General features: G+C 40.4%; 1 protein-coding gene and 1 long non-coding RNA gene across 4 annotated transcripts in view; both read left to right on the top strand.

Annotated features, from left to right (window-relative positions):
• Positions 1-21,291, top strand: part of spg1 (spiggin 1.1) — a 32,377-nt gene that overhangs the window by 4,227 nt on the left and 6,859 nt on the right. The window contains exons 12-44 of one of the 3 annotated variants that reach the window (XM_078100197.1): positions 31-100; positions 248-385; positions 557-706; positions 1,243-1,337; positions 1,418-1,550; positions 1,907-2,150; positions 2,351-2,391; positions 2,534-2,622; positions 3,397-3,551; positions 3,641-3,779; positions 3,921-4,025; positions 4,142-4,336; positions 4,644-4,716; positions 4,805-4,971; positions 5,155-5,311; positions 5,754-5,864; positions 6,054-6,195; positions 6,400-6,428; positions 6,604-6,819; positions 6,960-7,160; positions 7,328-7,569; positions 7,749-7,935; positions 8,289-8,511; positions 8,832-8,992; positions 9,157-9,226; positions 9,344-9,453; positions 9,541-9,572; positions 9,655-9,808; positions 9,892-9,929; positions 10,040-10,147; positions 10,547-10,586; positions 10,766-10,874; positions 11,069-11,420. In XM_078100197.1, coding sequence (XP_077956323.1) covers positions 31-100; positions 248-385; positions 557-706; positions 1,243-1,337; positions 1,418-1,550; positions 1,907-2,150; positions 2,351-2,391; positions 2,534-2,622; positions 3,397-3,551; positions 3,641-3,779; positions 3,921-4,025; positions 4,142-4,336; positions 4,644-4,716; positions 4,805-4,971; positions 5,155-5,311; positions 5,754-5,864; positions 6,054-6,195; positions 6,400-6,428; positions 6,604-6,819; positions 6,960-7,160; positions 7,328-7,569; positions 7,749-7,935; positions 8,289-8,511; positions 8,832-8,992; positions 9,157-9,226; positions 9,344-9,453; positions 9,541-9,572; positions 9,655-9,808; positions 9,892-9,929; positions 10,040-10,147; positions 10,547-10,586; positions 10,766-10,874; positions 11,069-11,252 — 4,308 coding nt within the window. In that variant the 3' untranslated portion in view covers positions 11,253-11,420. 3 annotated transcript variants of the gene reach the window in all.
• LOC144406247 (uncharacterized) lies at positions 16,873-20,870 on the top strand. The gene is made up of 3 exons (XR_013467450.1): positions 16,873-19,401; positions 19,747-19,791; positions 20,301-20,870. It is a non-coding gene; the product is annotated as an uncharacterized LOC144406247 (long non-coding RNA).

Here is a 21,291-nt window from a genome sequence, read left to right as displayed (position 1 = left end):
TAATGGAATGTAAACATCTTTTTTTTGCAGGAACTGTTTGTATTCAAAAACAACAAGGTTTTGTTTGATGGACAGGAGATCCCTGAATTCCATTTTTCTGGTAAAGAAAATTAGAAGGATATGTAGTTAATTACGTTAATTGTCTGGATTTTATTTCGAATATGTAGTACGTCTAGTTGCCTAACAATCCATTCATCATTCAGCATTTACCCCGCCACCCATTCATTTACTGTGTTCTCTCCTGTAGGTCATGCTCAGGTTTACTGGGTGTCCTCCATGTTCGTCCAGGTCCACTCGACCATTGGTATAAACTTCCAAATTCAGATGTCCCCTGAAATCCATCTGTTCATCGACGCACCTGACACCTCCAGTGACAAGATTAAAGGTGCGGACCACAGTCTACAGACAGGCCAAAATATATTCACTTGTATTCACTTCCTTTATGTCTTTTTTTAAATTAACTCTCAAGAAGAAAAAGAAAATCAATAGGAAGTACATCATATTTTCTGTGGCATGATCAAGTATGATTTGTAATCATAGCCAGTATGTTTTTTAGGTCTTTGTGGCAATAGCAACAGTGACACCACAGATGACTTCACCACCAACAGCGGGATCATTGAGAACTCAGCTAAACCATTTGCTATGTCCTGGAGTTTGCTTAATTGTTTCGGTAACATACCCACCACCTGCACCAACCTGGAGAATGGTACGAATTAATAATATAAATGTGTTTGAAATATTTTTGAGATTCTCTCTGTATGTCCGTCCTTTGATTTTTCTTGAGAACTACCCATCCGATTAACAGAACACTTGCATGATGCTGAGGACCGCAGGGAATCTAGTGTCAAGATAAGGGGCTATATTCATTGTTATTGCATATTTACACAGTGGGTTGTGTTTACCGTGCCATTGCTACTTTTTGCAATTTTGTATGGCATAGCAATTGTATTAATACCCAGGACTAAGAAGCGCAGCATCCAGTGTGAAGCAGTACCAGAGGCCCAGCAATGGGCCTTTTCTTATACGGCACCTTTTAGAAATGGCACTGCACTAGTGTGTATAAAGTCCCACTCAATATTTGATTTGTCTACCGATCAGGGCTGAGAAGCCATTTAAAATATTCTGCATCAAATCAACTTGGGTTTTAAAACATTGAAACATGTTGATAACCTTGCCTGTGATATAATACTAATACGCAAGGTCAATAAAATGCAATAACGATTTAAATGTTTTTTTTGGTAGAGAATTATGCTCATGAAAAGTGTGCAGTGTTAAACCAACCAACTGGGATATTTGCTAAGTGCCACCCTCATATCCCAACTGATTACTACTACACGGTAACAAGATTATTCCCCATACTAAATCCTTCATAAATTTGAGAATTTCAGAAATTGACCTAATTATTACTTATTTCCAGGCTTGCATCCAAAGAATATGTAACTCTGCCGGAAGTCGGAGACAGGGCTTGTGTATTGGTCTGGCCAGCTACGCCAAAGCCTGCGCCGGTGTTGGTATTGTAATTGGTGACTGGAGGAGAATCACGGGCTGCGGTAAGTTTAGTTCTGAAAAATAAACAACGTATTCTGTGAACATCCTCACACTTTATTTTCTAGAGTTCAGTGAAAAAAACCAATGGAGGTACGCTATGTTCAACAAACTAAATGAACTGAATCAAATTAGTTCAGTTGCTTTAATGGGATTATGAGATGTTATTTTCTTTTGTGACAATAATACAATGATGATTAAAAACTTTTCGTGTTGCAGAATTTTATAAAAGTAACTAAAGATTTATACAGAATATAGTTTGAAATAATGCTGTTGATAAAAAACGTGAGTCTAAATTAATAAAATGTCCCATTTTAAATAGAATAAATACATCATTGGTACATTTAATGTTGTGTCTCAGATCTGAAATGCCAGAAGAACCAAGAATTCTCCTACAGCATGCATACATGCAACCGCACATGCAATTCTCTGACCGGCCATGACATCCGCTGTGGTATGAATGACGATGCTGTGGAGGGCTGTGGCTGTCCGGAGGGAACTCACCTGAACCAAGGACAGACCTGTTGCCCAAAGGAAGAGTGTGGTTGTATTTACTACGGTGGTATTGCAGCCCCGGGGCCTGTTGTTATCGCCGGACAAAAGTGGTGAGTTGATTATCTGAGTATTGACAGCTTGTCTATAATAATACGACTGGTAATGGTTGAGGCTATTACCCATTGTCTTCCATAACCCCGTCTACCCAATGCTGTTATAGTGTGCTCGATTGTGGTGTATCCACCTTTGATGTACACATACTGAAGCAAAATTATGTTATTTCTCAAAGCAAATATTGTGTCTGTTTCAGCGACTGCAAGAATGGGATACTGAACTGCTTGCCGAATTGTGGTGAATATATATTCTTCCATCACAATCATATTAACATTGTAGTCGTTCTTTGCTATCATAGTTCCATTATTTAAAATTCAAAAATGTGAAGAAAAGGAAATTTAAATTAGGCATTTACCTTTCTGAAATATATATCACACAGATTGCAGAAATGGGAAGGTGTGTGTCAGTTGCTCTGAGGGCCAACATAAGAGGGTTCAGAAGACCTGTGACTATATTAGCAAACCAAAGGTAAGTCGACTGATTATTTGATTGTATCCATGGCTTGTTGGTCTATTTATTTGTATCCATTCTTCAATTGAAAGCAGTCACTACTTACCATTAAACAATATGGATAATGTTGCTATTTAATATCATGAGGGAGACTTGTTTTTACAGGATCAGGAATCAGGAAACATTTATTTGCCAAAATATGCTAAACATACAAGGAATTTGTCTTGGCGGTTAGTGCGCGACAGTAGACAGACAAGACAACAGTGCACAAGTAATAAAATAAAGTAAAATGAAATGCTAATGCAATGGGTTAGTAGAATAAGGCTATGGGTTAGTACAAAACAAGGGAATAAAGTTAAACATTTTAAATATTAAAAAAGTTAAAAAGAAAAATATTAAGCATAAGGTGCACTAACAAACAAGTAACAGACAAGTAACAAAGTGACGAGTGACGACAAAGTGATGAATTGCAGTTAAAGTGGCATGTGCAGTGTGAAGGGGAGTGACAGGTGGAGTGTTATAGTCAGTCAGTGGGGGACCGGGCTCTGTTGATGAGCCCGAGTGCCGACGGGAAGAAACTGTTCGTGTGGCGGGAGGTCTTAGTCCTGATGGACCTCAGCCTCCTGCCAGATGGAAGGGGCAACGGTTTTATAACTTCATGTTGTATGTGCATGTCTTCATGGACATGTACATTGTATCCTCAATGTTAACCCTATTCCAAATACAGTTTATTATTGTCGTCTATAAAACACTTCCTAATAACAAAATATCTTCATTTGCTGTGATTGGCAGGGTACCAGGGAGAACTGTAAGAGTGGCTGTTACTGTCCAGATCACCAGTATGAAGATCACCATGGGAACTGTGTTTCACTCGATGATTGCACCTGTGTGTTCAGTGGCAAAGCATTCAAAGCTGGACAGCAAGTTACCAGCAACTGTAAAACATGGTAACTCCCACTTATTTGATCAAAGGGTCCTATCCCGCCAAATGCTGATGAATCTGTGAATAAAAGGATGACATCACTCTATGTTACAGTACCTGTTATCGTGGTCAGTGGCACTGCATTGAGAAGCCCTGCCCGGGACAGTGCCAAGTCTACGGAAATGGACACTACCAGACCTTTGACTCCAAATGGTTCCGCTTTTCTGGACAATGTCTGTACACACTTGTGCAGGTAAGACCAAACAAGAAAGTAGGAATGAAATCCACTCACGCTCATATGTGTTTGCAATGCATCGCCAAATATTGAAGGGCTTCTTTATTTATAGACAGAATTTGCCAAATTTTATTAACTTTTAAACTCTTCTTGCTTCAGGATTCCTGTGACATGAGAAGAGGCACCTTCTCTATCAGAGTGGAGAGTGTCCCCTGCTGTGAGGAGGTGCTCACCTGCTCTCGCAACATCATCCTTGACCTGAAGGTGGATTTTTTAGTTTCTATTTTACAGATACATCAATCAATAAAAGTCTAGTTACTTGTTTATCAACGCATTTATTCTCGTAACCCAAGGTCTACTCATTTTTTTTACCTAAAAAGGGCCAAGTCACCCTGACGCTGAGAGACATGCAGGTGACCAGACGCCTCCATGAAGGCTGGACTGGGCAGGATGATTCACTTTACTCAATACACACTTTGGGACTTTACATTGTAATCTCAGTGCCAAGCAAAGGGATAACTCTCATCTGGGACAAACACACCCGGATCACCGTAGAGCTGGCGGGTTCGTGGAAGGTGAGTCAAGAGGATTTTAAAACCTAGCCATTTATTTACATCAGTTTGATGCTTTTGATTAGACTAAATAATAAAATGGGGGGGGGACACTTCTAAAGACTGAATTGAATTTGAAACCAACATTTTATACGGTTACTTAATGTCTTCAACTTTGCAGTTATTTAGCACAAATCAACTCAAATTTATATCAAACTGAATATGAATCGGAATTACGGACTTTGGAAAAATCAAGACTCCAGCAGTTACTTAAATTTTGTTTGGTACTTTCAGAACTTCCACATTTACTTTCTAACCATCTCTCCTACAGAACCGAGTGTGTGGCCTCTGTGGGAATTTTGACTCCAATGAGATGAATGACCTAAGTATAAGTGGTTCATCAGGTAGAGGTGTTTTCTATGTTTGTTGTTTCATAAAAGATTTTTACATTTTTTGGTGGTCGACTTAACACCCAACAAATATGTTTTCTAGTGTCCGGTCCAATGGCATTTGGCAACTGCTGGAAAGTCCAAACACCTCCTTGCTCTGATGTGACCACTGATATATTTCCATGTGAACGCAACTCCTACTGCGCAGCCTGGGCCCAGCAGCGCTGTTTGATCCTTACAGGAGAAACATTCAGTGAATGCCACTTAAAAGTATGCATGTTATAGATTTAGCACAAACAACGTCAGGTGTTAGACTGCTAAATATTTTATGAATTTCCATATCTGAATATGTCGTAATATGAAACCATGCAACTGTTTACAAAAAAATATTCTCACAGATAGCCCTAAAATGTGTAGATACAAACTCCTTCCTGGTTGTTTTCCAATCCCCAGGTGGATCCAGATCCCTACTACGATGCCTGTGTGCAGGAGTCTTGCTCCTGTGAGTCAGACGGGAAATTCCTCGGCTTCTGCACAGCTGTGGCTGCCTACGCACAGGCCTGCAGCGAGCAGCATGTGTGTGTGAATTGGAGGACACCTGATATGTGTCGTAAGTTAGGACCTTTTTTCCCTCACTAACGACACATGAACTTTACTCTAAAACAGGGGTGTCAAACTCATTTCAGGTTCGGGCCAGATACTGCCCACTTCGATCGAACATGGGCTAGACCATTAAAACGAGCTATAGTTCCAATTCATTGTCTTGCTAGACTGGGTTAATGTGACACATTTAGTATTACAGACAATGTAATAGTCTGTTGGAATGTCACAAGCTTTGTAAACAATATATAATGTTTTATTGATTTAGTCATGTTTCTTAGTCATTATGCAGAGACCTGACGCAGTGTAAGACATAAATAAAGTAATCAACTTTTGTAATCAACAATTAATCTGTTGAAAATTGTCATAATTATTACCTTACCTGTTTAGAAAATATAAACTATAACGGTGTATTTCTGTAAAAGTTTAACTTGTGATCATTCAAACTATAGCGGTGTACTGTGACTACTACAACAAGCATGGACAGTCTATCTGGCACTATGAAGCCTGTGGTCAGATGCTGACCTGTGGCAAAGAAAACTATATCTCTCACAAGCTGGAAGGTAACCAAACATTCCCATTTCTATACAAACAGCCACATTTAATTCTTATTCATGGTAAGATGCAAACTGAAAACAATGTATTTCTACAAACAACCATCACAATCTAGATCAAATCAAAGGTTTTTTTTCTATTCAAAGCATAAGAAAACAATAGCACTCATATACACATTTTGTTTATTTTTGGAAAAGGCTGCTTCCCAAGATGTACAGAGAAGAAGCCATACTATGATGAAAACACTGGTGGATGCACCAGTTTAGGAAACTGCACCTGTTACCTTAATGGCACTATCGTTCAACCTCAGGCAGTGGTAGTAATACAGAATGTTTTATGGTAAGTTGGGCAATTTGTTTTTTGTCATTTCTGTTCATTTTAAAAAGATTAACATTATACGTATGGGGACATTTTTAATATTGATATATATGTATATATACTGTTTCAAAATACATAAATGTACAGTATCTCCATACTAATAATTTCATTACTCATTATGTTGGCAACTGAATGTTTCTCACTTCCCAACTTTATTATTTTCAGCCGCTGTGAAAATGGAGCCATGAACTGCGGTAATTATCAATTATATTGATAAACCACTGCCTTTACTATTTCATGTGTGTAATATCGGTTACACGGAACTATGGAATAGTTGTGTAACTTTGGTTTTTAAATGGTTTAGAGTTTGTACCAAAACAGAAAATGTTTTCAAAACACCCAACCTCATTTCCGCCTCTTCTTTGACAGACCCTTCATCGTCCACCACTCCAACATCCAGCACTCCCACCGCTTCTGATTCAACAACCAGGGATGTGACTCAAACACACCATACTCACACCGCTTCTGATTCAACAACCAGGGATGTGACTCGAACACACCATACTCACACCGCTTCTGATTCAACAACCACCCATATGACTCGAACGCACCACACTCACACCTATACTGTTTCCACAACCAAGGGTGCGTATCATCAACTTGTGCTGCACATTACACCATTGTTTCAGTTATTCTTGCGACCAGTTCCTTAAATCGCCAAAGTTATAATTTTGTCATTTCTTTATTGAGTTTCTTCACCCGTCTTGTGCTCATCAAATCACCAGATTGCCAGTGTTTTGACCCGAAGAATTATAAAATCTGGCACTGCGGTGTGACGTGGACAGAGGATTGCTTCAAAAAGACCTGTATAGGTGGGCTGATAGAGTTGAGTCCAGTGGTTTGCCCAGTGATGGAATTTCCGGACTGCCCCAGAGACAAGTTCACAAAAGTCTTGGATGGATGCTGTGAAACACTTAAGTGTGACTGTAAGTTTATCCTTATCTGCCTCATGTATCCTTTTTCTTATGTTGTCTTTAACATTGCCTCTATATATTTATTTGTAATTGTTGATTGTGTTTGATTACTAAAGGTATTTACATACCTTTTGTGTTTTGTTTCTATATCTAATAAAATCCCCTCTCATCCTTTCTAGGTCGTTGTGAGATATATGGGGACTCACACTACACCACTTTCCAAGGTGTTAAGTTTGATTTCCTGACAGAATGCACCAACATCCTGGTGAAGGAGATATCATCACATCCTAGTTTGTACATTTCTGTGGAAAACGAAAACTGTGTAGAAGGCAGGCATCGCTCCTGTGCAAAAAGCATCACCGTGAAATATCAGGGATCTAAAGCTGTACTGAGTATCCATCCAGACTTCTCTGTAGTAAAGGTGGGATAAAATACAACTCTATTCATTCATAATATGGCATGCCCCCTATAATATATCTTGGCTATTTTGGTAATAGAATGTAAAAAAATAATATTTTGTGATAAGGGACGCTTTTACTTCATGGCTTTACTATATAAGGAATTAGAAATCTGGTTTGATACTAATTTAATCTACCCTAGGTCACTATGAACGGCGCGGTCATACAGCCACCATTGCAGGTGGCTGGGTTTAGGTTTGAGAGCACAATGGACACGGTGACAATCTACATGCCAGACATCCGCTCTTATGTCTCCCTCAGTCAGTCCCATAACTTGGTGGTCAGTTTGGCTACGGAGTACTTCCACGGAAAAACCCAGGGACAATGTGGTGGGTAGTGTATTGAAAAGGACTACCTTCTAGTATAGTTAAGTGCATGTTGATTTGTTTAATTAAACCGCACTTGTTTGTGTGTAGAGTAGAGATTTCAGGTAATACAATACAATGCAGATATGAATATATCTATATATGACAGTATATATATTCTTATATTATAGTCTGTCAATTCAAAACAATATCCAATGTTCACTGTGATATACTTTTCCTGCTCACTTGTTACACCTCGTTTTTTTCCACCCACTTTATTTTGATCTGCTAAAAGTGGCTACATATAGAGGCTTTATATAAATTAAAATGTACTTATGTACATTAGTCATCTGATTGGACCTCTGTCTTTTCTCCAGGTGTGTGTGGTGTTGGATCATGTATCCGTAAAGGAGGGAAAATGGAGGACAACAGCTGCTGTGATAAGACGGCTTATAGCTGGGTGAAACGTCACGGGTCCAAACCGGCCTGTGCTCTTTTACCAAGAGATGTAGAATGTGTCCAGACGACTGCGGTACCCCCTACAACAACCACTTCTCTCCCCTGCCCTTCGAGCGCTCTATGTGTGGTGCTGGACCACCCGTAAGCTACACACACTAACACACACACCTCCTCGGAGAATTGAGGACGACTGTTTTTATCACAATTCATGTCATATGATCAAGGCCCAATGCGTAGCCTTTACTTAAGAGCTCTCTTTGTGACTAATGCAAACATGTAGTGGAAACCACCCAGTTTCACCTGTAATACTGTAGTTACTGATGCAAGCAGTCACCTGTAACACCATAGCAACCTCCAAGAAACTGCCAACAAGTGACGCTGCAACCTGTTAGGAGCAACTTAGCAAATACATACTCATCTTGATGGTGTTTAACCACGTCTGTGTGTCTTTGTTTCCTCAGAGCCTTTTCAAAATGCATCAAGCACTTGATGCGTAAAAAGAAGATTTGCGTGTATGGTTCCTGCGATATCGATCGTTGCTCTATACTAAAGCGCGCTGCAAAGGAGTGCATGAAAGCTGGTGTCTGTATTGACTGGAGAGCACTGACTAATGGAAAATGCAGTATGTATCTTTTATCCATTTCTATTGTCTTTAAATCAAAGCCAGACAGGCCAGGGCTTAATGTATATTAAGTTATTTCCAATAATAATGTTCTTAGTAAAAACTCTAAAGATAAAGTCCTCTTTTAACCAAAACGTCTTTAATTGTTTTTGTTCATGTTTCAGCTATGACATGTCCAAAAGGATTGGTCTACAGACAATGTCGTGACAAGCTGGATGACTTCTGTCTTAAAGGGTTTGACAACGCACTTACTTTCTCTTGTGACATTTGTTTCTCACTTTCGGGAATTGAAAATGTTTCCGCTGTCAAGACTTCCATATTCACTTCTTCCCATCTTGTTTGGCTGTACAGAATCGTTAAAGAAGGAGCCCCCTTCAAGTGCACCAGAGAAGGCTGTTTTTGTCCCCATGGTCAAATCAAGGCAGACCAGGACTCAAACATCTGTGTGACGAGCTGTCCGTGTGAGTAAAATGTCCTAAAAGACACCTACACAGAGACGTTTGGTCCCTTTACTAGTGTTAATGTGGAGTTTGTGTACTGTCCCTTAGATTGTAAAGGACCCCTCGGTGAGCCCAAACAGGTGAGTATCATTGTCTCATCAGTGATGAAACAGTATTATTCCCGATGGGACATTAGCTTTAAAAAGTGTTTCTGTGTTTCAGCCTGGTGACGTCTGGGAGTCCGGCTGTCACATTTGTAAATGTAACAAAGAGACTGGAAAAGAGGAGTGTCATCTTAAACCTCTTGAGACAGAACCAAGTTGTGGCCCAGACTCTGTACTGGTAAACAAACCTTGCTGTGGTGAACAGATTTGTGGTGAGCACCTATGGTAATATGTTAAGACATCTATTTTCCCACGTGAATATTTGAAATAATTGGACATCGTTATTCTCTTTCAGTTAAGAAGACATGCAAATTTGGTAAAAGAACATACGAGGTACGTTCATCTTTTATAGTCTGTGTCTCCCTTATTTCGACTCCCTCTCTCATTTGAAATGAATCTTTGTACTGTATAGAGTCTTGTTGTGATGTCATTTTTGTGTTTAGGTGGGAGAATCTTGGTCAGATGACTCCAGTCCGTGTCAGTCATATCATTGCACTTTGGAGGGAATTCAAACTACAACCCGAAAATGTCCCAGAGTCCATTGTCATCCGGTACTGCACAACCCCTCCTCTTATTCTATAGAAATACCTCAAGCATTACTACAATTACCCTTCTACAGAGCGCATTTTTATTTATGGAAAAATGTGTTGGTCAAATTATTTTGGATTAATGCTATTATTATTAAAAAGGGTATATGGCTGGATACCCAAATAAAAAGAGATTGTTCCATCCAGAAATATGTATATATAAGCGCACCCAATACATACATATGTATACATATGTACACACACATATACACATACATACACATATATATTACATGTACTCCTGAGTCCAGAAATAAAATATATACAAAAATCTGAAACACTAGAGGTAACTAATAGTTAGGTAATAAATAATAGCTACAACAACAAACATTTAACCTTGAGCTCCTATTTTGTAATTCCCAGGCCAGATTGATATGGGACGACCGCAAATGCTGCAAAACATGTAAGTAAAATACAAAAAGATAAAGTATTCAAGTCATTTACAATTTCAGTTTGTAAAAGATAGACATTTCCCTACAAGCCATTTAGGCCTTAGAAATTTAAACATTACAGTTCTTCACATTTTATAGGTGCTTTGCTTCCAATCAACTAACTGCCTCTGTTATTATTCCCTCACTCCAGGTAACAACACCTGTGCGCCCGTGTTTGGCGATGTTGAGTTCAGGACTACCGACTGTCACACCATATTGCACGTACCTGTCTGTATGGGCGAATGTGGTTCTGGCTTGAGGTAAGAAGAAATACTCTTGTCACTGATCTACACTAATAGTTGTGACAAACAGTTTGAGGTTTTTAGTGTTGATACTAACAACTTTTATCTTAGTCCTGTGTGCATTTTAGAAACCATTTGTCTGTGTTAATACCTCGTTTTTCTGTTGTCTTCCTTCCTTTCCCTCCTAATCTTCCCCCACTTTGATGCAACAGCATCAAGGTAGGCCATAATCTGTGTGTGCATGCAGAGAACAATTGCTGTCAGGAGAAGACCTCGGAGACAAAAACGCTCTCCGCGATATGCTACCACCCTATAACCAACAGAAGAGAGGAAAAAACGTTCACCTACAAGCACATCACCTCTTGTGAGTGCAGACTGTGTAACACACAACACTGAAAAAATGTTGTTAGCGCAGCCATTTTCATCCTGTTCCCTTCAGATTTCTAAATCAAATCAAAATATATAGGACTCAAATTGTTTTTAGTGATTCATTTTATTTCTTCTGCAAAGAAATTTTCTGATCTGCTTTTAGTCAAATAAAAGTAATCATTGTCTACTCACCAAGATTTGTTCAATGTGTCTTTATTCGGTGCATTATTAAACCCAACTTCACCAGCAAGGATTAGGACTTCAAACAACAGAGGGTTTTATTACTACAGCCATTTATTCTCTTTCTCCCTCTGCTGGTGACGGTTGTTACTACAGCCATTTACTATCTTTCTCCTTCTGCTGGTGACAGTTGTTACTACAGCTGTTTTATCGATTATACAGTCGCCTCTTTTTATGACCTTTTCTTAGATATTTATCTGTTACACTCAGATCCACCCTTTTTTTTAAATCACTCCTACACATGTAACAACATTGTGTCCTGGTTCTGGCACACATAAAAAAGCCATAATGATATCTAGTCATTTATTGGTATTAATCTGAAGGCGGTGTGTGTTGCGGATGGCCAGCGGCCAGGTTTGCTGACAGTTACCCTCCTCCTCATCCATATGCAAATCCTATGGCAATGAGTACTTTTTACGACCGGTGATGACGTAAAAATTATTCAGTCTTTAGATAAGTAACATGTTAAATATATGACTGTGTTCTTATAAAATCATAAGGGGAAGAAAATAAACTTAAAATTCCCAAATACCAAAAAACAACTAAATTCTCGGTTCATTTGATATTTCATTAATGTGATTTTCACAGATCAACAGTATCGTCAAACTAAGACTCATTAAGTCTTTACTTACCCTCTACTTGTTTAAGCTTAAAATTATGAGATTAATTATAATAACCAGCCAATTAGTTATCAAACCTCTACGTAACAATTAAATGTTATCACAATCTAATTAACTCCAGTGTCACACAGACCCTTCATCTGCTGACTCCAATGATTCAGAAATTGCAACATTTAGCCAAAAAACATGATTGTACATGATTGTACACATACTGTGAGGTGGTGGGCTCAGGTTTGTGTATGTGTGAGGGAATGGATCATGACCCACAAAAGGCGGAAAACAGCAAAATCATAGTAGATTCCCCTGAAGAAAAACATTTCATGGCTCCCTTGCACCCTTTACATCTAACAAAGGGAGCACAAAGAAAACACATTATTTCGGGGCAGCACTTGGAACTGCAGGCCAAAGGTCATATGACAGATGGAAATCTTTAAAGCCATCAGAGGTCTAATTTGTCTCCTCAACTGTCCTTGAAAATACAGTGTTACTCCCGACAGAAAAAGCCAATAATCAAAGTTCATACACCAACCTGCCAGTTTTCCCTGTTTTACTTTACATTACATTACATGTAATTTAGCTGACGCTTTGCAGAGCAGAGGGGAGAATGCGGGTCGGGATGTAGGGTTTGACCATGTCCTGGATGTTAGCTGGACCCGATCCATTCACAGCATGGTACGTGAGTACCAATGTTTTGAACTGGATGGGGGCGGCCACCGGTAGCCAGTGAAGAGAGCGGAGGAGTGGAGTAGTGTGGGAGAATTTCGGAAGGTTAAAGACCAGTCGAGCTGCTGCATTCTGGATGAGCTACAGAGGTCGAATGGTGGTAGCGGGGAAACCTGCCAGGAGGGAGTTGCAGTAGTCCAGGCGGGAGATGAGGAGAAGAGCCTGAATCAGTACCTACGCTGCCTTCTGAGTAAGAAGGGGATGTATTCTCCTGATGTTGTAGAGCGTGTACCTACAGGATCATGTTGTCGCAGTGATGTTAGGAGTCATTGAACGTTGGGTGTCAAGTGTGACGCCGAAGTTCCTTGCGGTCAAAGTGGGCGTTAGCACCGAGTTGCCAAGGTTGACCGTCATGTCCCGGGTCTGAGAATCTTTTCCCGGAAATAGAAGTAGTTTAGTCTTGTCGGGATTGATTTTCAGATGGTGAGCGGACATCCACTACTCCGCCACTCCACTACTACTATCCACGCTGTCAGTCAGACAGGCAGAGATCCGTGCCGCCACCTGGGTGTCCGAGTGAGGGAAGGAGAGAATTAGTTGGGTGTCGGCATAGCTGTGATAGGAGAAGCCATGTGAGCGAATGACAGCGCGAGAGAGTTGGTGTAGAGTGGGAAGAGGACGGGACCCAGGACGGAACGCTGAGGAACTACTAAGAGTACAAGGTTCCGACACAAATCCTCGCCAGGTTACCTGGTAGGTGCGGCCGTCGAGGTAGGAAGAGAGAAGGGAGAGAGCAGAGCCTGAGACACCAAGTTCCTGAAGGGAGGAAATAAGGATCTGGTGGTTGACTGTGTCAAATGCAACAGAGAGGTCCAGAAGGGTGAGGACAGAGGAGAGAGAGAGTCGGCTCTAGCAGTGTGGAGTTGCTCTGAGACAGCAAGGAGAGCAGTCTCTGTGGAATGGCCTGCCTTGAAGCCTGACTGGTGGGAGTCAAGGAGGTTGTTACGGTGGAGATAGGAGGAGAGTTAGTTAAAGATTGCACTTTCAAGAGTTTTGGACAAAAAGGGAAGAAGAGAGACCAGTCTGTAGTTATTTTCTTCAGAAGGCTTGAGGGTAGGTTTCTTCAGGAGTGGATTAACTCTAGCCTCCTAAAAACAGATTTAATTTAAATTTGCTCTTTGCTACTACTACTCGGAACAACACTGACTTTGAATGTATCAAACCGACAAGCCCAAACCCTGTTTCGAGTCCATTTGAATAAAATCGAAGCGGTCACGTGACTGTGCGCCAGAACGAAGCTTCGGACGTCACTGATCACGTGATCAGCAGCAAACGAACCAAGCACCGATACATTTGCTTCGCCTTGCACTGGTTCATATTTCGACACAAGCTTCAAAGGAGGAGGGTCGGAGGTAACAAGACTAGTAGCCAGGTAGTTCCGCGGGGATCAGCTGAGCACCTACCTACTCCTGTGTCGAGCCTCGGGTGTCACACAGTCGAGCTCCTCTGCCTGCCTGTCTGCTGCCTAGTAATTCACAATTGACTTATGTTTTGTGTTGCCTTTTTTTTCCTGCCGAAGAAAATAAATAACCCCTGTTGGAGTAAGAGAAACCTTGGTGGTCCTGCGTGTTGCATTTGGGTCTGTTTGCGCAACACAACTTAGTAAATAATACCCTTAGTAAATAAACTGTAAGGTTCTGCAATTTACCGTAAAATAACTGATGTTCTAAATCCTCACCCTCATACCATTAGTGAATAATGCCGTTCCCTTCCTTAAAAGAGCTTGGACAAATTGCTGCTTGCATTCACCATCAATTGACCAAAAAGCTGCTACCTCCTGCATAACACGAAAACAGCTGCCCCCCTCAGGTCTGACTCTGATAATACAGGTCCATCATTCTGTAGGTAGACGTCACTCAACGCAAACACACATTCAGGCAGGGGCCATGACACACACTGACCGACCCATGTCCAAAATGTTTAAAACATTGCTTAAAAAATGAATGGAATGGTTGATTGAAAAACATGTCCCTAAGCCCAGACTGATGCCCTAACATTGTTTGTTTTGTCAAACCGAGGGTCCATGATTTAAATATGTTTGGTTTGGTAACAGAACGACCAAGGACAATAAAGAGGCTGAAGAAGCTATTGTGTTTGTCATTTTTGCTTGTCTTATAAGATGAATCAATTATCAATAATCAGTGTTGTTCCGATTTGCCTCTTCACATTAGTGTAATTTGAGTGAACATGCAGCATGGCTACCATGTGGAAAAATGAGATGTTCTACATGCTTTTGTGTAAAGGGGATTTTGTGTTTTACAAAATCAGCACAGAGTGATAATGGGAAGAGCAAGAGTGGGACATGCTTGTAAGCATAATTGTGTACATGGTGTCCTGGTGAAAACATGGTCGCTTCTTAGGAAATAATCCAACTGAAAAAATGTAATTCATATGGATCAATTCAAGATACAGTACACTCCATCATTTACTTAAAAACATCTGTTTTTAAGTAAATGATCAAATATTTTGTAAATGTTGTACTAACAGAACGTTCTGTACTTCACCATGAGTTATAACAATTATTAATTCCGGTTAAAAATCAAATGTGCACAATGGTTTATACATGACACCCAGAATGGCTGTATCATCAGAACATATCACTATGTCATTGCTACCAATAGTGTGTACTGACGCACCCTTGGGAGGCGCTGGTGTTGATGGTCAAGGATTCAGACAAGATCCTGATCACCCTGACCTGTGCCCAACAATCTCCCGCCATTTAGCAAGGACGTTTTCAAACCCCCTTTGTTTTAGGGACACAGTGGTTGGCATCTGCTGTGCCGCGCAGGGTAGATGTTGGGATGGAAGTAGACTAGCAGCTATCAACAAGTTCCGGGCACTATCAGTCCTACTGATCCCCCTTCTGTTTGACAGAAGAAGTTCTCCGCTGCATGTCGCACTTCTGTTTGTGTTACTTTGGGTTGCAAAATTCCAGGAATATTCAAAGTTGGAAACTTCCCACAGGAATTGACAGTAATATACGGGAATTAATAGGAATTAACAGTAATAAACTGGAAATGTTGGGGTAATTTAACTGTATTTACCTTTTCATAGGCAGACATGCATGCAAACATCTGACTTTTTTGACGAGACATCAAGGCAGCTATCTTACTGTCAAGAGTTTTCCAACACAGCTTGTACCTCCACTGTACAGTAGCCATGCCGATCTCCCACCCATGTCAGCTCCGAATTAATACATTGAGCTTTTCTCCAACAATGATCTGTCAGTTTGTTAATGACTAGCAGCTTGTTTGTCTTATCAATACTAAATTTACCCCAGTAATATCATCAAAACTTACCTGAGTCGATGTAGTCCATGTGCTCAAATGCAGAATTGTGGCCTCAATAGCCCTACTGTAGTGTGATAAGTTGCCCAACTCACGCTTTTTGATGGATCCCGAAAAGCCACGAATAATGAAGATGATGGTGTACTTTTGTGTGGACATACATACATCCTACTCTCACTGCTGTTTACAAATAAACTTGGTATTAAAATGAGCATAGCTTCAGTTGACCAGATAATCAATATGCTAGGTAATGACAAAGATGTTTAAAAACAACCACGTTTTATGTTTACGTTTATGTTTCTGGCAATGTTTCCAATCCCAACCAGCTGCATCCAGGGTCCAGCTGAGCTATGCGTGCATAGTCTTGTTCTCAACTACAGTTAAGTTCCCTGTTAGAGGCTTTGCAAAAAAACTTTGGCACATTTTTTCAAAATTCCTGTGGAGACTTTCCGCCCCTTTGCAACCCTAGTTACTTCCAATGCAAACAGGTGTCTTTATCTTCAACTACCGTCTCTATCCCTCGATCTAACTGACTGCAGGCACACAGTGGTTTTTGTAGTTACTTCCAATGCAAACAGGTGTCTTCATCTTCAACTACCGTCTCTATTCCTCGATCTAACTGACTGCAGGCACACAGTGGTTTTTGTAGTTACTTCCAATGCAAACAGGTGTCTTCATCTTCAACTACCATCTCTAGCCCTCGATCTAACTGACTGCAGGCAGGTTTTGGTTTTGTGTCAGTGGTAAATGCAAAAAGAAAGGGAACAAAGTTGTGTTTACAACGTTGAAATATTTTATTGCATTAATCTCGACCAAATAAATCGCATAGATTAACGCAATAATAGATTAAAGATAAATACAGTATATATAGACAAAAGTATAGACATATTCAAGTTATTCTGTAGTAGTTTGCAGCTATATGTAGCGACTTAAAATACTTAATTCAACATTTACATTTAGTTTGACTTGGTTCTTTTGTTAACACCAAGTTTTTACAGTTACGCTTATATAGTTACAGTTTGGTTTCATACGGTAGTCTAACATCTACAGAAGCCAAAATTGGAACTTAATATTTAAACTTACAGGCATTGGGTTTGTGATATAGATCTTGGCCTAAACGCGGCCTACCGATGCGTTGATCAGCCATTAGTCTTTTACGCCTCAGTGATTTAAGCAAAGAAGCATATTAACTAAATTTTGTGCTCCAAGTATAATCTTTGCATGGAAATACAACTAAGTAGCTGAGTGTTGGGGGAAAATTGTTGAGCCTGCGTGGGGTGAGGCTCTCAGGAATGTGACCTTTGATGTGAGCCGGTGACTTAAGGCAGTCCAGGGTGAGATAAGACACAGATGAAATCATACGTGCCCTGACTGACCTTTTAGATGTTGTTGATTGTCTGGGTCCATAAAGGGAGGGTCACGGGGTCACCCCTACATCATCTGGTACTTTTCCAACACTCCTCTTTGAGGGGTGGGCTGTCCTGTCCTGAGGCAGCACAAACCTCCCTGAAGTGTATAAAACCTCCTGTTCTCCTCTTCAACTTTGTCAGATCTTCCTGCTCATTTTGGGGGAAGGAACATCAGTCCCTTTTCAGCTGAATTGTAGTCATTTGACTTCTGTCTGTGCTTACGACTTGTGCTGATTGTTACGGCTGTCACCGTGGTCTGTATTTCTTTCTTGTCTGTACCAAGTAGGCTGTGCGGCCCTGTGGACTGAAGCCCCGCCTACTTCCTGGTTTCGGTGGAGCCCCACAGGTTCACTCCAGCTCCACCCATTGGTCCACCCTGTCCCAGCGCGCCCAATGGCAGGTCACCATCGCAGCCTTACCTCCAGCTCTTAAGGAGAGCCCACCAGTGGCTCGAGGCAGCTTAGCCGTTTCTCAATACCTAAGACGGCGAGAACGGACTCGCGTTCCCGCGAGAATAGACTCGGGAGACAGACTCGGGAGTCCTGACTCACGGGTACGGGAGAACGGAGAACGGACATTTCCGCAATTGGAACAGCAGCTGACTTGATGACGTCACCACAGTAGGCGGTCTTTGTTTACGCACGCAAGTATCTCATCTGCCATCGCAGCTTGCTGAGGTGAAATGCATTCTGGGATATATGTCTCTCACAAGAACAGACGAGCCTGCTTCGATGCATGCCCGGTAAAATGGGCGGGGCGAGTCACATCCGGGTATTATGACCGTTCTCGGCCAGATGCGGACTTGAGAATTGGAACAGTACTCGGGCTGTGACTGATGACGTTTCACGAGTCCACGAGAACAAAAGTCCACACAAGAACGCATATTGAGAAACGGCCCTTGTCTTGGCCAGTGGACTTGTGTGCCGGCTGTGTTTGTAATTGAGTGCACCTGGGTAGAGTACTGTGCTTTGGTTCTGTGTGTCTTTGCCAGCACGGAGCTGACAAAAGGGGGTGAGTTAGGGCCAGAGTCTATACTGATTTCACCACACGTAGTTCTGTGTTTGTTAGCTTCATAGGTGTAGTGGGTGCTGTGCTCTTTGTGTTTTTTTCTGGTAAGCGCCTACTGTTTGTTTTGACGTATATTCAGGCTTAGTCCTCCTTTTGGGGATCTCTTTTATTTTACTTAGTTTGTCTTTTCACAGCACCCTCATCCACCCTCCTTTTGTTTGTTGTTACGTGCCTGTTTACCTCTGGTTGCAAATAAATACTACCCTTTTACAACCGACCAGGTTCTGCCTATATGTTTATGGTCCCCTCACCCCTAGACCATCCAGGGGGTCGTAACACTGATGATTTCTGTATTCTTTATCTTTTTTCTATATTCTAGTTAGTAATAAATACTTAATCACAAAGCAAGCTCAAGATACTTTTGATTTCTCACATGGGCTAAATCCACAAATTTCCACCACACAGAGTATATCTTTAAACATGACGTGGAACTTTCCCTCAATTTTGTCATTGATTTGTCTTCTCTTAACAGGAAAAGCATTGTCTGGTTCATCAAACCAGGAAAGAGCGTCTTTTTACAAAATAAACTTTATATTTTACCCATTATGCGTGGTGGGTGACTCAAATATTTACAGGTTGTTCTCATTTCTGGCAGATCACATTGTGTTTTAAATGAATATCTTCAGTTTCACGCTTTAATTTTATTTAATCTTTCTGTTTCCTAGTATATTGTGTGAATGAGTACGGGCGGGGCGGTGCTATTTTTTCGGATTAACACTGCACATATAAGCCACGTGGTGGGATGTTTGTTTCAACTGCTCTCCTGTAGCATCAGGCAGCATGACAAACCAGCGATGGATTCTGGCATTCTGCCTTTCACTGGCCTCAGGTATTTCCAGCACAAAATGATGAGATACAGTATTTAAACTCTTGCCATTCTGATGATTATTTTTAGTTTTACCTAATGTTTTCACTAGATGAGCAGTTAGAAGAAAGTATATAATGTATACCTCTTGCAGATTTTCAATCTCATGCTACCTTATATCTATACTATGTATCAAAATTGCTTTTGTTATCTTTTGTGAGTAGTTACCACACCAATCTAAAATATGAAAATAAAACATAAACATATGAATAAAATATGATAGAATGTTGTAGAATAAATAGTTGATACTGACAAAAACCTTTTGTACTATAAAATAGAGTGAACCATGACACTGTATTTTTCTTCTAGTTTTTGGCACAGTGGAATTGTTCAAGACCAAATAAATTCACACTTGTGAGTACAAACCAAACAATGTGTGATATTTATCAGTTCACTACCATGATTACTTTTTTGACATTATTGTATATGTTGTAGGTACTAGCTATACTGTTTCAGGTTTTTTAAAACACATGCTGTTTCATTGTTTGGATGTTGCATTTCCCTCATTTATTGTCTTACCTTTTGTGATCACATTTTTGCTAGTTACCTTTTGCAAAATAAACCAAACAAATTCCACTGCAGTGAGTAGGGTTTGTACGTGGCAGATAAACACAATTTGGGACATGCTGTTTGGACTTGAAATAAAAGTAGATCATTTGGCTTAATCAGTTAAAAAGATATAATATTTATCGTTCAATGAAATGAATGGTATTCTTTACACTAGGTAAGTAAAATCGAATACATGTTGACCATAATAATTAAATCTTAATCCAATATTCTAAAATAAATTTATTTACTTAATCTCAATTTCTGACCTCACATTTGTCCTTATTGTTTAGCATTAATCCCTCAATTGTGATCAGACACTTGAAGGACATTTGGGAGCGGGATCATCCAGCCTTTTAAGGGGGAGAGTTACTATGTTCGGTCCGACTGCCCGTTCACTCACAAGCTTCACCGTCAACCGGGGGGAATATTCTGTCACCATACGGCGAGGTCACAACAGGCTGTTGGTCCAAGTCGAGATCATCATCAACAAAGTCACAACACTTTTGCGGAATGGCCACGTCCTGGTGCAGAACAAAAGGTTTGAGCCAGAGCTGAAAACTGCAGCCACACTGAACACCAAGGAATGAGTAATGCAAAAAAGTATCTTTAATTATACATCACATGACTGTTCTTCTAAAACAAGCGACTCAATTAAATGGACATTTCACCCATTATTTTTTACCTGCCTAATGCCACCAATCCCAGGTAATTAATAGCTTTGAGTCTAGAATACTGTATTATCAGTGTTTTATAAAATGAAAACATACTGAGTTAACACACTCAGTCAAGCAAAAAGTTGAACCACTGAGAAGACTGTTACACCTATTTTACGTCAAGTGGGGGTCATAATTGGGCAAGCTTTTAATTAATTTTATTTATTTGTTAAAATCAATTTCCCCTGCATCTGTATTGTTATCCAATGATCTATCATTGGAGAAGAACACATGATGTTATTTTCTGTGGTTTAATGCAGCAAAGCCGAGGTGTCCAGGAGACCTGATTTATGAGAAAAAGGGTCCAGCAGTTATTCCCAGCTGCTCCAACCCGAACCCTGCACCCTTCTACCAGGCACTCACTGAAACCTGTGCCTGTCCAAAGGGTGAAGGAGCACAATCTGTCTTTATGATGTAGCTCTTTAAAAATGTCATAGCTAATATAGGTAATACACTTCAAACTTTATTTCAGACTCACTTACCTCTTTTTAAGTTTAATAACATGAACTATTCTTAAGTTTTTAATTTAGGTTTTATCTTCACACAGTACGTGTCATGGTGGGAAATGGCGATGCTCAGAGAACTTTTGCCA

This window comes from Gasterosteus aculeatus, chromosome 4, assembly GCF_964276395.1.
Source record: "Gasterosteus aculeatus chromosome 4, fGasAcu3.hap1.1, whole genome shotgun sequence".
Taxonomy (NCBI): domain Eukaryota; kingdom Metazoa; phylum Chordata; class Actinopteri; order Perciformes; family Gasterosteidae; genus Gasterosteus; species Gasterosteus aculeatus.
The sequence above is the reverse complement of the archived record's forward strand: the minus strand, read 5'-3'. Positions and strand labels throughout refer to the sequence as shown.